Raw genomic sequence first — 18,191 nt, 5'->3', positions numbered from 1 at the left:
CGACAGATTCTTCCTAAACCCGTATTGTGCAGCGTTAATTATTCCTAGATTCTCAAAGTGAGATGATAATTGTTGGTACATGATGCATTCTATTACCTTGGAGAATGCGGGTACTATTGAAATAGGCCTGTAGCTAGATGGAGAGTCTTTATTCCCTTTTTGTATACTGGGACGATCCTAGACAGTTTTTACTCATCAGGAAAATATCCCTCAAGTAAGCACTTGTTTATGCAATGGGTTAAGGGGTAGAGAATGCGGTCACACACTTTTTTTAGCAGGTTGCATGATATGCCATATATATCTAAGCTATCACATGATTTCAGTTGTTTTATGACCCCTTGTACATATCTAGGCAATACTTCGGAGAAGGTTACCATGCTTGTATTTAGTGACTATCTACCCCAATTTTGGGAGAGTAACTCTGATGGACTAATGTCTGGTTTGATAATTGCGTCTCCTATATCTTTCACTGAATTAATAAAAAACTCATTGAGTGTTTTTGGTGGGATATTAATTTTGTCTTTTTTAGTATCTCTGGCAGCACTGTTAATTACTTTCCAAGAGGTTTTGCGTTTATTGGTGGAATTATGTATGCTGTCGGCATTGTAGGTTTTTTTGGCTTGCAGGATGGCTTTTTTGTATTCATTCCTGCATTCCACATAGGCTGATTTGGCACAGTCAGACTTAATACTATTGTATATGTTGTACAGTAACAAAACTTGTTTCTTTAGATCTGTCAGCTGTTTAGTGTACCATATATTTTGTCTGTTTTGAGATCTGGATTTGTGGCTGCTGTCCATTGTTTTGATTTTCTTTATGGGAATACTATGGTTAAATAGGGTCAAGAATGCATTAAAAAATCTATCAAATATTATTTTGGCTGGCAGGTCATTACTTGATGTGTAATGTCCATCGACACTACAATGGCCAAACCAGTCTCTGTCAGCAAGGGAATTACGAAATGTGTTAATTTTATCCTCAGTTATGGGTCTGGTAATCACAACTGTTGGGACAGGTCTGTTTGCATTGCTCCTATTGAGGGGAATTTTACTTGCATAATTTAGAGATACGGAGTCATGGTCAGAGAATGGGAACACTACAACTTCGCATGTGTTTTCAGTGGTCTTGAAGTTTACAAAGATGTTATCTAAACATGCTTTGTTTCTTGTGGGCCTGTTATTAACATGATGTAAATTGTATTGCCTTAGTAAGTTTTCCAGATCTGCAACACTACCCTTACATTTAGTAACATCAAAATCAGCATTCAAATCACCTCCTATTGCAATATCATAATGTAACCATTTAATATTACTTAATTCACTCAATAGCATGTCCATTTTTTCTAAAAATATGTTAATGCTTCCCTCTGGTGATCTGTACATGGATACTACTATTAGCTTATGACTATTAATGATTATACCCGTAACTTCAAAGTGCTGTTCATCACACAAGGAATTTAGGTCTAGTTTGGTTATTGTACAATTGAGTGACTGGTTGGAATAAATTGCCACACCACCTCTAATGTGCTCTTTCCTACAGTAGCTATTTACTATACTAAAATTGTCAAATTTGGCAACTGCAAGTTCATTCTCATTAGCCCAGTGTTCACTCAGACAAAAAATATCAAACTGGTTATCAAGACCAAACTCATTTATGATAAGTTCTTTATCTTTCAGTCCTTGAACGTTAAGGTAACATATTTTAAGATCCATGCTCTTATTGCTTACACACTGAACACTATTGTGATTGGTTTTCAAACATTTTTCAGGGCTTATCTTTTGGATTTCTGCCTCTTGTTGCCTTTTACTAAAAAATTGTTCACTTGGAGTGGTAGCACATCTACTGTTGTATACCTACTCTTCCCTCCTTGTGATGATATTTTAGATGAAGCTGCTACTAGAGGAATTGATGGAACTGCTGTTATGGTGTCTGGAGGCACTGTTGTGGCATCTGGTGACTCAGGAGATAAGGTGGTTGCTTCTTCTTCTGCTGCTGTTGAATCTTGCTGGTGAAGTGTGATAGGTACTGCTGCTGCTGCTGTAGGCATTGTTGTGGCAACTAGTGACAGTGGAGATTTGGATGTTGCTTCATCTTCTGCTGCTGTTGAATCCCGTAGATGAAGTGTGGTAGGTACTGCTGCTGCAGCATTTGTTATGTGTGTAGGTAAAATTGCTGCTTCCAACTCTACTTCTACTGCTGCAATAGAAGTAACCATTTCTTCAGGCTCTGCTTGCGTCAAGCAAGGAACTGTAAGAGCAGCAATTACTTCTTGGTTGTCAGATGCTTTCAGTATCATGCTGATGTTTTGGCACAGAATCTTCTTGCCTCTGTTATTAAGGTGCATGCCATGTCTCGTGTAACAGTCTCTTTGCAAGGAGTCCATACTTATAAAATATGCATTTTGGTAGGCCCTGCAAATCTTTGAGTATTGTCTGTTTGCTTTTATGATTTCCACGTTCCCACATGACCATTCCAAAAGGTCATGCCTGTGTGGAATTCCGACTACAAAAACTGATTTCTCTCCTGTTGAATTTAGTATTGCCTTAAGGTTTCGTGTTGCACTGTGGAGGTTGTTTTTATATACATTATTGGCTCCAGCTATGACGACAATATGACGATCATTTCCAGTTTCTATGTTTCTAACGAGTTCTTGGAAGGGTGCACCTGGTTTGACAATACTAGTTGCTTGTATACAATGACTGTAACGTAGTATTTTTGCGATCTCACATCCATGGCTATCAGAGAATATTTTCACTTTGAGTTTGTCTTCACGTTTATTGCGGAAGTTTCTGCTCATGTGCTTGTCACTATATAGATTCAGCATGTCGTTGTCATCACAGTTTTCCGTGGATTCCACATTTATATCTGAATCTAGTGCATGAAAACGGTTTTTTGTTACCACAGTAATTCTACAGTCACTGGGTTTCACACGACCAACCCTTTTTGGCCTAGTAAACATATGTTGCCTTGTTGTTTCTGCCTTTAGGCCTATATCCACTTCAGAGCACTCGTTTATTGTAGGTAGGACACTGTAACTGCTTTTATTGCCGCAGTTCGTTCCATTCGTTGTATTTATCACCTTTTCGCTTCTTTCTTCCGTGATCATGCTAGTCCTGTGCTCCCAGTTCCGTGTTTTACTTGCTTTGGCGATCAGGATATTACGCGCCTTTTTCAGTTCGGCATTTTCATTTTCTAAATGCGCAATGTCCCACCTTAGTACATCTACAATTAATTGCAGGCTTGATACACGTTCATTTAGCTTCACTATTTCACTGTTATAACTTACGTATGTTCCATTTTTCACCACACAACTATAACTTTTGTTCACCTTCTCACTATAAACAACTGTACTGGATGCCATGTTCAACCAAAAAAAACAAAACAAAAAAAAAACAAAAAAAACAAAAAACAAAAAAAAAAAACAAAAAAAAAACCTTTGGTGAGTTATTTTTAGTTCATCAACATACCTTTATATTCTTAGTTAGCATGTAGAACCAATGGTAATTTCTTATTTTTATAGTCTGGAACTGATCATCCCTACCAATAAGTAACTCTTGCATCAATAAGATAGCAGTATGAATGATTGTTGTACATATTTCACAAAAATAAGGTGATAGTATCACTTAAAAAGTATATTAAAGGAAAAAGTTATTTTGTTACTTTACAATTTGGAGGAATTCAGTAAGAAGCGCTATTTAGTTTGAAGTCATTAATATGTTCTTTATGGAGTACAAGCAATGGAAAGACTAAAGGCAACCATTCACCATATAGCTAGAGTGTTGGGTAGGAGGCAGGTACAAAACAACACTAAACTTTTAGCTAAGTTTAGAGATCCATGTCCTTCCCCATGCTGCTAAATTGTGTCAACACTGCCACTTGATCTGGTTGGACATTGCTGAAACAACATTGTTTCCAAACCATAGATGATATACAAGAAAACTGATTGAAAAAAAAAAAAAATTCACACCATCCCAATGAATGCACTCCAGAAAGCATATAAATAATGAAAGAAACTTTGAAAATTTTTTGTTGTCAGAGAATGGGAGTGCTTTGAACAGAGCCTTAAGTTTAGTAAGCTAAAAGGTAAAAATTTTAAAGCGAAATTGCAATAAATTTTGAATGCTCTTCACATTAACGTAATTCCCCAGCTGTTTTGATAATTATTTATGATCTTTTAAATGTGTTAATTATAATTTTTCATCTTGTATGTTGTTATAGTAATTAGTGGCTTTGTTTTTCTGTTTTTAAAACATACCTTATTTGCTATATTACTACCCCCCACCCTCAAAGTTTGTATACTTATGCATAATGTTTTATGTAACACAATTTTGCTAATGTTAGTTCTTGAAGTTAAATTTTTACATGAAAAATTACTAGAGAACATTTAATTTCTGAATTTTTAAACTATGCTCACTGAGTAACTGGGATTACTTTGTGTATTCTCAACCTTTCACTGTGGACACTCATTCATTCAAGCATATGAAGTCATTATGTTTGGAAAAAAGTAGTAAACCAAGAGGTGATGCTAGCATTATATTTTATTTATTACTTGACATTAGTGATCTGTTTCTCATCAATGATTCTGTATGTGTGGATGTATTTTCAGAACAAACTGTTTATATATCGAGGTCTGGAATATGAGAGGATAGGTGCTTTTACTCAGAGGCTGCAAACAGAATTCCCATCTGCCCAGATCCTCATGAAAAACACACCACCTGATGACACAATTATGAATTCAGATGGACAATGTATCCTTTTAGATTTCTACATGAAAAATTGTAACAGACATTGTTGTGTGATATTCTGCTTGAGAGTTATTTTTATAAAATACTTTCACTTCTTATAAATCGTATATTGAAATCCTTTTGACAGCTGTGTTTCACTTTGTGTTATTTTCCTTGTGTCTATTTTATTGTTGCATTCTGAAGCATATTCTTCCAGCCAGGCTGCCCATAGTGCTCACAGAATATAGCTGTGTGTGTGTGTGTGTGTGTGTGTGTGTGTGTGTGTGTGTGTGTGTGTGTGTGTGTGTGAAGAGGAATATCAGTGGAAGGAATTAAATATTTATTTCCAAAAATGCAAAAATTTAAAGAATATCTGGCTATTATAACCTTGACTGTGATAACAGACATACAGATCTGTAATGTAAAACCTATCCCCGAGGAAAATCCATTATTTCCACCAGGAGCTGATATACCAGAAAAAATTTCCAGTTTCTATCAGGTTAATGATGTTCGGACCTTCCAGCTTGATCGACCGGTTCACAAAGGGCCGGTGGACAAGGAAAATGAATTTAAGGTGTGTAATGAAGAGTGTTTAATCTATTAAATCATGAAACTATGAAATGTTGTGACACCGTGTTTATGTAATTGCCGGAACCTCCCTGGAAATTCTACTTTTATATAAAGTTTATCCTTTTTTTTTCAACTAATGAAACAAAAGTTATTGTGGTTGATATTTTTGAACTCTGACTTACAGGAATTTTAGTTGTGTGGTCGCATACCTCTAAAATAATATTTCTTCAAACCGTGCTGCATTCCAGTAGTTAAGAAATACTATTGACACTTTCAAGCAGTCTAGGTTGTAATCAACGTGTGGCTATGGTAAAAGTCTGAGTTGATAGAGTCCATTATTCATGGTGCATTTGACAGGTGATTCAGATTGGTGCTAAAAAATGTTACATGTCTTCTTCAACATTTTCTCTTAGCTCCTGAGATACAGAGTCAACATTCAGGGCTGCTGTCTCTTGTATACTCAGTCCAACACTCCTGACTGCCATAAACTACTGTATCTCTTTCCTTACTACCTGGCATATGAGAGGTGAGGCCATGGTGGTCTCCCAAAACTGCCATAGGAATCACATTCAGGAGTTGGCCTTTGTTCTTTCATCTGATTCTTTTCTGCTGCATTTCCTCAATGTGCTGGCACTACTTGATGAATTCTTATGATGTTGTGCCATCCTTTACCAAAAGTGCTCCATGTCTTCATGTCTTACAATAAATGTTAGATTTTGTCTGTTTCTTGGATTCACAATGTTGCATAGGGTTGTATGTACGACTGTGTCATTTCCTCATGACACTAGACCCATTTCTTCAATTGTTCTTCTGCTAAGCGAACTTGCTGTAGATTGTCACCAAATGTTTTCAAAATGGTTTGGCCTGGAATCTGTCCCAGTTATTCAGCTTTTCTTTGTTGTTCTGAAGGCACTGCTGGGCTGTGCCATCCAAATAAAAGTACATGTTTGCGAAACACATGTTACCTCATTTATTGTATTTGGCAACTCACTTGAATCCTTTCAGCCATTTTGTCAGGTCATGGCCAGCATCTCTGTGAAACACTGGTGGATACCTGATGTGCAGCTGAATTACTGCTGGCTTGGAATTCATTGGTCTCCTCAATATATGGACCTTTGGCGTGCTGCACTGCTGGTATTCCAGTTCTTGTCCATACAGTTGACAGCTTTTATGTTGCCTGATTCAAGCCACAATGATGTAGATATCTTAAAGTTCCTGACATCTCCACCAAACAATGTGACATCATAGTCACAACCAAGTTCAATTCCGAATGCAGGGTCATAAATGAAGTACAACACTTACCACTGAAAGCACGTTTAATAACAGGCACCAGCATTACAGCCAGATTAGAACTGGATTCATGGATAGAAAGTGTTGCTATTTGTACAAACATAGAATACTCCAGAACATGCTAATGTTCAAAACATAATAAGTTGTGAGAACCTTCCTGAAATGATAACTACTAAATAACAGATCATTTCTGGTGATGGGATTTCAACTGGTGATGTGCAGCACATTACTTCATAAAGCAAGCAGCATGCACCATGGCAATATAAAAAGAATGCCTACACGGGGGAAGAAATTAATTAATTGTTTGAAATAACTGCTCTTTGTATAGATCTTAGGGCTGAAAAAAGCTCCAATTCTTTCAGTTTGTCAGTATTAATGTCTGTAGTGGCTGGATGGGAACAGAAAGAATAGGAGTAATCATTAATGTCATTTTGCTGCAGTAGTGATACAGATTGCAGTCCATTTAGCATTTACCATTAAAATGTATTTGAAAAGGGTCAGGTGTATCCTGTGAGTTATGTGTGAAACTGAAAGACGTCTTCTAACATGTGAACAATTTTTGAACAATTACATCACATTAATACTTGTGCCATAGATCATGAATACAACATTACATATTGATGTGGAATGTGTCAGTTTAACATAAGTTTTCTTTGCACAATATAATTAATTAATTATTTTTTTTACTGTCATTACTTCAGATCACATCCATATTGTGATTTACTTTGACTGGGGGGCCATATACTTATCATATTCCACATAATTAGCTGGGGTACCATATACCTATCATATTCCACATATCTTTGAAGTAGTGCAACATGTCATGCAGAATAATCCTCCATCAGTTATTGTACAAACTAATACTTCGCCTCTGTCCAATTTGTTGGGAGAGAGAGATTAGTATCAGATTTTAAAGTGCCTCCCATTGTAAGCTGCAGAAGGCACATAGGTTACTGTGTAATGCTAATTTAAAACAGGGGGCTTTGGCAGATACTGTGTTCAAAATGGTGGATGTTAATAATGTAATGGGAACTGAAGCATGTGTCTGAGTGTATCAAAAAGATCTTTTTCAGATTCAAATCCCTATAGACACCATTAGTGTCAACTACACAGTAAACATGAAAAAATGTGATGTGGAGTCAGTAGAAAATATTATGGGGGCTTCCAAGAGTATTATGTATTAGTTGACTGCATCTGATGGACATGTTTATGAAACATAATGTGGCAAATGAAGGAGAACATTTCTTTTCTTCGCCCAATAAAACAAACTCTTTATGTGTGTGTGTGTGTGTGTGTGTGTGTGTGTGTGTGTTTTAGATGATTTCAGAAGACATGAGACCCCTTTGCTAAACCTTATATTAACTAATGCTGAGCTATTCTCAATCTTACATGTGGTGTAAATGATGTTTATAGGCTTCTGTTGCAGTGGCCTGACAAACAGAAGAGTAAGTTTTATGAGGACTCTGCATACAGTTCACTCTGCTCAGCATTTCTGGCACTGCAGTCATGGAGCTATACTTATTATTTGGATTAACCAATCTTTACACATCCCATATATTTGAAAACCATACTAAATATTTTGCGGGATGTAACTAAATGTATACATTGGTGACAATGGTATTTGTATAATGAGTTATTTGAATGTCTGTGTTATGTTTGCTTTGAAACCTGGATAATACATGTGAATAGGCAAGTTAGAATGTTGGAGGAGAATAAAGGTCAAGCAAATGAAGATAGAGTTGAGAACTTTGTTGATTGCGAGGCCTCTTATCTCCAGCCCTTGCTTTCAAACCTTCTTCCTTATAAGAGTGGTTAGGAAGGACTGCAGATATATTAATAGAAAAATGAAGACAACTCTACAATTCCACACTGCAAACATGATAGCACTGTACAGATTGGGCAGTTAAGAGGAGGCAGGGTAGCAACTGTTTCATTTTCATTTCAGTCCACAACACCTGTTTCCTATTTTCCTTGATCCACTGCTAAACCATTATTTTTACCTTTACAGTTTTTGAACATGTGTGTGAGATTTTATTTGTTATGATGTATTTATCCATATCATTTAGCATCTGTGACTTACTTGAGGCATTATGTACCTATGAAATTTTAGTAGCCCTTAGTGTGTCTAATTTCTGACAAATCTTTGTGTTTGTGGAGAACACAAAGTCAAACAACTGCATAAAAATAAGGATCCCTCTATATGAACTGGATAAACAATTTAAAATGCAGGGAAGAAACTAGAGAATATCAATATCAGTACTGATTATATTGTTTTCTAATTGCAGCATCGAGACATTTGTTTTTACTGCATTTTTGTTCTACTAATCTTAATATTTGTTTATTTCAGTCCAGTCTTCGGCTTACTGGGCCATCTTCAGAAAAACATTGTGGCCTGGCAGATGCCAGCATCTAATTGTTTCCCTATGGTGGCCCAATAAGCAAAAAATGTTTCAAAATAAACAAATATTAGTAAAACGAAAATAAAATTTGTTTGTTTTTTAATCTTAAATATTAAACTATTCAACCAAGATGTGACAGAAGAATTCATAAATGTAATGATTGCTCTTTTTCTTGTCACATAATTTTAACTTGTGTTGAGTGGGTGTCCTTTAGTTGTATTTATCAGTTATCAGATACCATTATCAAGATATGGTTTCTACTTTTGTTATTCTAAGGTGTCAATCAGAATATCCAAGTAATATAATTTTACAGGAAATCTGAAACATTCCATATCTCATGTCTCATAAAGACATACATATGTACACATGCACAGGAACACAAGCATACACAAACAAAAGCTAGCTTGAAAACTTACAAGTATAATTCCCCTGGTTTTGTCGTGAGGAATGCTCTAATATCAGTTGTTGTTTTGCATTTGCTGAGCTACTATTCACATATGGCCTTCTACCAATTAATATCAGAAGCATCCACTTTTACATCTAACTTAAGCAGTGAGATTTTGTCACATAGAAGAAAGCTTTTTTGTCTTTTTGTGTTTAGTCTCATACACTCATTTATTGATTTTTTGCTTGAATTGCATATTGGGAATTGAGTTCTAGAAAACTATTGACTGACAAGAAAAACCATTATACACTTTTGTCTTTGTCTCAAAACAAATTATTACTTATTGGCCCATTTTATTTACACAATTCCTGATGTTGCACACTTCTCTCACAAGTTTTGTAGAATAACTACAGCTGGTGCCATGTAACAGAGTAGTTTTTCTCATAAAGACTATATGGTATATTTTGGTTTGGCTGAGTAATGGGACAACTGTCTCCCTACCATGCTTTCTGCTATGATCTAATGAACAGTGTCATGAAATACAAACAGCTGAAGCTTTATACAGTAATTCATAAGTGCCTCTGGGACTTCAGAACATATCTGTGTAGTACTTACAAATGACACAAAAAGGGGTACATCAATTGATTCAACAAATGTCGGCATTGTCATTTACTATTGCCTAAAATTGCTCAATGTATCACCATCAATAGCAGAAACTGTCCGCCCTTGGTAGCTAAGTGGTCATTATGACAGAAAGTCATACCTCATGGTCCAGGTTCGATTCCCAGCTGGGTCAAAGATTTTCTCCACTCAGGGACTGGGTGTTGTGTTGTCCTTATCATCATCATTTCATCCCCATCAACACGCAAGTCTCCAAAGTGGCGTCAACTTGAAAGACTTGCACTAGATGAACGGTCTACCCAACGGGAGGCCCTAGCCACATGGCATTTCCATTTCCAATATCAGAAACTGAATTCATGACCTATCATCAAAACTGTTCCAGCTTTTGGAGACATGGGACCACGAGCACATTATCTTTGCAATTACCCAATATGATAATAATCTCCTGGAGCCATGGAGGCCATTACAGAAGAGGAGAGTTACGATGGGTGGGATATAAAATCCAGTGCTGGAAGACTGTGATAAAGACTGAATATAAGTGAGTCTGAGCATTCTCACATAGCGAAATGAAGTTACCTGCAGATGTTTCATTGATTTGTTTGTGCCGCTCACAAATGTTTCCCATACATGCCACACAGTGTGGCTCTTTGTGTTGCAACAAGATCGTATCTCATTTAATTTCTTGTACTGGTCTTTAATCCATTAAACTCCTGCTGCTATCTACTATGAAATTTCTGCTGCAATGTCTCAACTGACTCACTTCTACTGAATTAAAGCTTACAGAGATCCTCTGTTGGGTAATCACTGAAGTATGTGTCTTAGCTATCTCTTGTAGTTGCCACACAGTCGGTTTGAAGCCCTAGAGATACTTATAAATAACTATGTACTTCAGATGGTGATAACCAAGGTAGAAAAAAAAAAACTTTCCATGTGTAACCTATCTAAGAATTTACTTACATCACATAAACTAGATGTTATATTCTGTGCTGTCAAGAAACGGAAACTAAGAAACATCATACATGTATTAGAAGCTACTAGTGTAGGCCAAATTACAAAATTGAGAAATATTGATACAAAAATTAGAAATTGTTATTTAATTAACAGAACTTTTTGAAATCTAATAGAGGCATGTATGTCTCATAATCTGGGCCATATAAAGGGATAGTGAGATAGGCCCGAACCAACAGTGGAGGCACAGAGAGGGTGCTAAACTGATGTGAGTTCTCCTGCCATATGTTTTCATATCTTATGCCTTGAGCCTTTCTCTTGGCTTGCAACTGTAAATGCACATTGGTGCCACAGTGCCATTTCTACTGTGTCTTTTTGCCCAGGTAACATCATCATACAAAAACAACTGTTACTAAAAAGATTTTTGTCATTAACATGATTTACGTACACTATGTTCATACAGCTGTCACCTGCACAGTGTTCTTCCTGCTACATCACTACAATATTGTAGACATTCAGAGACTGATGAGGTAGGTGCTGAAGCAAATGTGCTATGTGACTCAAGGCTTCTGATTTTTGCTGATTTCTGCTAACTGAGGAATGGAGTAATATGCAGTGGTGGTGCAATCAAAGAAATATGGTGGAGGGATTCCCCCCCTCCCCCCACTCCAGCTACCACTTTTGCTGCTCCCAGATTTCAGTTAGTATGATCTGCTGTGTAAATTAAAAAAAAGAATTCAAGAAAAATCCTTCTGTGGTTGAAAAATAATATTACAAGAATTGTTAGTCATTATGTCTATAGACAGCTATACTCCATTCATATAAGTTGAACCGTCGTGTAAACAGATGTATGCTCTGTGACTGATCTTCATCAGCAATATAATCAATGAGTTTGCTTTGCCCAAAGCAGGGGACTGCAGAATAGGATTATAATGAAAATGCAAATTCTAAGCTGGGATATTTTCTCAACTATTCATTATAACTCCTTTCCTTTTATACCTGATTAATTATTTGTGCACTATTAATAAATTATGATGAGAAAATAAAATTCATTCTTAATTATACACCATCATCCTCCCGCTCCTAGTTCAGTGGCTAGAGAAGGCTGTATTCTACCTAGTCAGGCCAGTAGCCTGCTCACAGGCTGTGCAACACAGACTTGCCTCTTCTTATAAAACAATGTGCAGTAGCTACCATAAACCATGAGATATAAATATTGTTTTAGTTTCAATTGTTAGGAATTTTATATAGTTTGTAATTATTTACTACAATGACACATTTAATTTGTTTTGTACAATGATTTCATGAATATAGCCCATTTAAGTAATATTTTTCAACAATATTTAATTTTTATTAAATATGTTGTGAGAATTACAAAATTTGCGGGTGGGTGTAGGGGAGATAGTGGTGCACAGTTTTGGGAGTTCTGCCAGGAGTGCAGATCACTTCGGTATTGCTCTGATCAAGATAAGTCTAATGAAAATAACATCTAGTAGTATTACTACCTTATCTTGCCCTTATGTGAAGATTAGTTATGTTTGCTCTATGGAAATGTTACAAAATTCCGATTGCTTTGCCACAGCAGATCATACTTAATAATTTTTTGTATTCAAACTTGCAACATTTAATACTATGTAACTTCTTCCTCATGATTATATGAATAAATTTTATTTTATCATTTAATTCTAGAGTCTATGGATAGAGAGGACCATACTTGTTACAAGCAGTTCCTTACCAGGAATTCTTAGATGGTTTGAAGTCATTGAAAAAAGAGTGGAGGAATTGGCACCAGTGCAGTTTGCATGTGAAACAATGGAAAGTGTTAACAAGGAATTGCGGCAACTTGTGAATCAGTATACTGCTGAACCAAAGAGAAATATCAACCCTTTCAGCATGAGGTTGCAGGTATGATATAGTATTTCTCCTCTAAAATTATAATGTTGACATTCAGAGAGGGAACTTTCCAATACAGTGATTGGCATCTGCACACAACTAAAAACACACTGGAAATATGTACAAGTTCTGTTCTGATAAATGGAAATATGTACAAGTTCTGTTCTGATAAAGTAAAGTAAAACACAGATGGGAATAACTTAACTTGGAAAAGAAAAATCATTCAGAATTTACCGTAGGAATTTCCATGTTTTCTTTGCACATAATTTGCCATGTATCCTGTCAAACAGAACAATATTTAAGTGCAGAGAATGATTCAATATATAAGCTAAAATTAGTTTGACTGAGCCATTTGTACTTTTAATTTTTTTCATGTTTATATTTTGTATAATAAGTAAATGTTGAACATGTCATTGTACTTAGATTTCAGCAATGAATGATTGATAAAAATATTAAGGGTTTAATATAAATATTAACAAAAGCAGAGAACAAAAAGTAAGATAGTTGCAAGTGGTCCACTTAACTTCCTGCAGCAGGTTAACTGTGTCATGTACTGGGGTTAACTGAACCATTATCATTAACTGGTTTACATTCAAAAACATTATACTTATCATAAAAAAACAGTGATTTTACCTTACTGAATACAATATACTGACATAAAAATAACAATAACAGAATAACAACAGCCAGAAAAGACTTATAAATAGCTAATACACCATGGATCTCTCAGAGTGCAAGGAAACAATATCATACTTGCATAGCAAAGTAATCTTAATTGAAATGGTTTAGACAAATTCTTTCATCTGTTGACATAAATTTAGTTGTTCCAGTTATACTTATGTACAATGAATATCTTTTAGGAGATGTAGGAAGATAGCAACATAATGTAATGAAGCTGCAAAATATGGATAAAATTAAAAAGTTGTAAAATCTATGCTCTGGGCCTTCACAATCACAAAATTTCCTGAGGACTACACCACACTGTCTTCATCACAAGAAACATACTCTGGTTAAGATGATTCCTCATAGTTAAGACATCAGACTCTTGGTAGGTTGAGCAGTGTTCAGATGTGTAGTTATTATCTGCTCATGATGATAAGCAGCAGTAAAATTTGACTCATTGATTTGATAGAGGTGGCATAGCTTCACCAGTCAAATGCTATCAGATAGTGTTCAACTTCAAGATGTTTCTGTCTAGTAGTTCAATGCCACATTCCCTGAAACCATTGCACATATTTTGGTTAGTGAAGTTGAGGGGAAATGCTCTGCCCATCAAACCAGCAATATCATGGATTGTTAATGATGCCCCTGCACTTGCCATAAAATCACAGCATGCTGAATCATAGAATTTTTTGGAGGAAGAAAAACTCCCAAATTGTGGCTTATATGAGGTGGCAGAGTAATCAGAATAGTACAATTCTCTTTTGCACATAATAAATGGAGCTATGCTTATGTGGCATTCACAACTGTCCAAGATTATGAGCATAGGATGTTCTTTTGTTTGCCTTTCGCATTAGGTGATGTGCTGTAGAACTGGTAAATGTAATTCACTCTTCATCCAGACCAAGGTTAAGGCTTCATATTGAGAGCCAAATGGCTTACTGAGCAGTATGTGATCTTTCAAAGTTCACTCTAAGAAACACAAGTAATGGGAGTGCAGCTGTTCCTGAAGTGCTAATTATTGCAACCACTGCCACAAGTGCATCTCTTTCAACACATTGTGAGGTATCAATATGTAGGGGAGGGAGGTTAAATACCGAGTAAAGTACAGAGTCACTCAATATGCTGATAATTTGGAAAGATGAAGCACCCCCTCCCCCCTACACACACACACACACACACACACACACACACACACACACACACACACACACACACCATACACCCATACACACACACACACACACACACACACACCACAATTTATTATACAGAAACTAATTCTTCATCACAAAATGATTACAGACACATACACTATTTCCTACTCCACTCAGCATGCCGATTCCCATTTCAACTTGTAACACCAATACCATTTGTATGACCACTAGTTGTGACAACAATGGGTCAACTACTTTAAACACATTTTCATTAATATGCACTTATACTCTGTCTGCTTATAAATTTAGCATTCAGGCTATTCTTATACCAGAAAACTATTCCAAAATCTCACTCAGCACTCTGGCCACAATTCTGTTTGGCAGGCTAGCTGCCATTTGACTGTTACACCAAAGATCTCTGTAAGGTAAAGATATCTTATATTCCCACACTAATTTATTTTTTCAAATTTGGCAAGAAAATTTGGAAAACAGAAAAAACAAAAACAGACAAAAGCTCTCAGGCAATAAAAGTGAATTCACATACTGACATGATGCACTAATTTTCCATACAACCATTCAACACTATGGAAAAGTTAGAGAGAATACCAACATATACTCTCACATGCATATATACTCATGATAAATAAATCCATCTTTCTCAAGTGATTCAGTGTCCTTCAATTTTAACATGGCAAACAGAGAAAAGATAAAGTAGAGTTAACTATTAAGCAAAAATAATTAGACTATAAACATTAGGCCCTAATCAGTTATCTTACACCTTTACTTCCAATCCATCTTACACTTTCATGTGCTCTGTATATCCACTTCTTCTCTCTCTCTCTCTCTCTCTCTCTCTCTCTCTCTTTTTTTTTTGGTCAGCTGAAATCTGCAAAAAAATATATAACACGAAATGCACCTTTTTTCACACTTGCACTTATGCACATAAGCACTTTCAAGGGTGTGATGCTAACCACTTGCAGTCCATAATAGGGAGATGGACTGCACGTCACATGCCCCACTTTAGTACAGGTAGTCTTGTTTGTAAACATCAGCTGCTGTCTTGATGTAGTAGCTGTAGATCATTACTCTCACTCAGTGCTGGCAGCCTGTGGTGGCAGGGGGCCCCGTGCATGTGCAGAATTGCTTCCAGCAACCCCTTATGTGGCTGCTGTGAGTGCATCCTGTGCTTGCATGATATAGTCATCTGTATTCAATGTTGCTATTAGCCCATGACATTTTTAAAATGTGCCTAAGCGTCTACTAACAGGTAACATAAGTTACACTTGTAAAGTTGTATTAAACACCACTGTGTCCTAACTGTCATTACAACACAATAAAACTTGCAGTCTCTTTTTCTTCCAAAGTGCCCATTGTGTACATTCTTCTCCTAGCTTACTAGATGATGATATCAAAATTTCTCTAAGTTTTCTTATGTCCTGCTGTTCTTTTCTGCTGACCTTTTCACAGTTCTTGAAATGCTTTCTTTCATGCCTCCTCCTGCTTTTCCTGTTGTGCCTTCTGTTCTTCCTTCTCTTTCCTTAGGAAATCAATGAAAGCATTAAGTTGACTTTGTATACCCACTTCACTGATAACCTATCTCCTCCTTTTGTCACCCATGACATAACATTGAAGAAGGTGTGCCACTACATTTAACATCATTCCCAGTTTGAGCTATGATGAATAATTTTGTAATAGTTCTGTCTTAACAAATTGGAAACATATTGCTCATACTAAAGCTACAGAAAAGAAAATAAGTAAAATAACATGTGTACTGCCCATCCAAGGACATCATGTCGCCCACTATTTGAAAAACAACAGTTATTAACAATTCCCTCCTTATACATCTATGATATTAATCTTTCTACATAGCAATTTAGAGTTATTCAAGAAACACTGTTTCAGTCACTCATATAACACGAGAAACAAAGACAATTTTATGCTTCCCACTCATCGGTTAAATGTATATGCACAGTCTCCTCAGTATATGGCAATGAAAATTCATAACAAGCTAAAAGGAAAGAATGTTCTAAGTATGAACCTAGAGACACTGAAAACAAAGCTATATGATATACTTGTCAAACGCTGCTACTACACTGTTGAGGAGTTCATGAAGGATGAACTGAACATTTGAGCAGGATAAATTTACATATAGTCTTGTGTGTAAGTGTAGCTGTCCTTCACAAAAGGGAGGAAAGAAAAATGAAAGTTTATGTTAATGTTAAAATTCTTTGTACCAATTTGGCCTAAGTTGTGTTATCCATTTTTTGACGTGTCTCCTGTACACTAATCATATGATTAGAAATTGTGTGTTATGAGATGAATAAAACACTATTCACTATTCACTAGTTCTTCAGTCCAGTTTGAATTGCCACTCACTATTTCACACTTCAAAAGTATGACTGTTTCAAACAAATATTCTACTGCATCACTGCTCTGCCTAATCTATAACTTTGTTTCTCATAATCTTACTTTTCCTTTATGAAGGTATGACATTAAGTCATGTTGGAAGCTAGAGACAATTCTACTAAATAGGCATAGATCTACAGTTAAGCTATTTATGTCACGTGAAAAGTCATGCAGCAGGTGAAGAATGACTTTATTCATCCAAAGTATGCATGACATGTTTTGGATTTATTTTCATCTTCAGAAATCCAAGTGCAAAGATAGCACAAGGATACGAGTGTTAGCAGTTGTGTATGTAACATGAGATGAGAGACAACTTACACAACTGGTAATGCTCTTGTCTTGTGCTGTCATTGCACTTGGATTTCTGAAGGTAGAAATAATTCTGAAACACGTCATGCATACTTTGTCATTCTTCATCTTCTGTATAACTTTTTGTGTGACCTAACTAGATTAACTAAAATCTATGCATATTTACTTCCTGTTATCTTGAACTGTTATTGTTGTGGGTTGTTGCATCCTCTTCAGTGTTGAAGGCTGCTTCATGATGTCCTTATAGTTTTTTCCATCATCCAAATCATATGAATGCACTGAATTTATTCAGTTCACTGTTCAAAAACTCCATTCATTTTAGGCCACACTGTCTCTCTGCTTGACGGTGGGTATCATCAAGGCTATTGATAGCACATGCTGCCAGTTCTTTTGCAATCTCTGTTTTAATTTTAACCTCATAATGTCAGTTTATTCTACCCCACATACTCTTATACCAGAGACTGTCTGGTCATGGTTTCACTTGTAAGGTATTGTTGTGGGAGGAATAAATACCAGACAATCCAGTACCAAGTCCCTCAATATGATGCTCGTTCAGGAAGATAAATAACTCTTCAAATACCACAGTTATATCAAAAATCTTTATTATTTGTATATCACAAAATGAATACAAACACATATACTTTTTTCTACTGCACTATGTGTACCCACTCCCATTTCAACTTCCGACAACAATAGCATTTGTATGACTTCTAGTCACAGTAACCATGTCCCAATTACTTTAAAGACAATTTCATTAATGTACACTTGTATTTTGTCTACTTATGCATTTAGTACTCAGGCTATTCTTAAACCGTGAAACTATTCGAAA

At 36.0% G+C, this 18,191-nt stretch overlaps 1 protein-coding gene across 1 annotated transcript in view; it reads left to right on the top strand.

The window, feature by feature from the left end:
* The window catches only part of LOC124722295 (dedicator of cytokinesis protein 3-like), a 181,798-nt gene that overhangs the window by 127,513 nt on the left and 36,094 nt on the right, over positions 1-18,191 (top strand). The window contains exons 25-27 of the mRNA XM_047247478.1: positions 4,607-4,748; positions 5,129-5,298; positions 12,627-12,842. Coding sequence (XP_047103434.1) covers positions 4,607-4,748; positions 5,129-5,298; positions 12,627-12,842 — 528 coding nt within the window. The remainder of the gene's footprint in view (positions 1-4,606; positions 4,749-5,128; positions 5,299-12,626; positions 12,843-18,191) is intronic.

Source organism: Schistocerca piceifrons, chromosome X, assembly GCF_021461385.2.
Source record: "Schistocerca piceifrons isolate TAMUIC-IGC-003096 chromosome X, iqSchPice1.1, whole genome shotgun sequence".
NCBI lineage: Eukaryota > Metazoa > Arthropoda > Insecta > Orthoptera > Acrididae > Schistocerca > Schistocerca piceifrons.
Note: the sequence above shows the minus strand (reverse complement) of the source record. Positions and strands in the feature narration are given on the sequence as shown.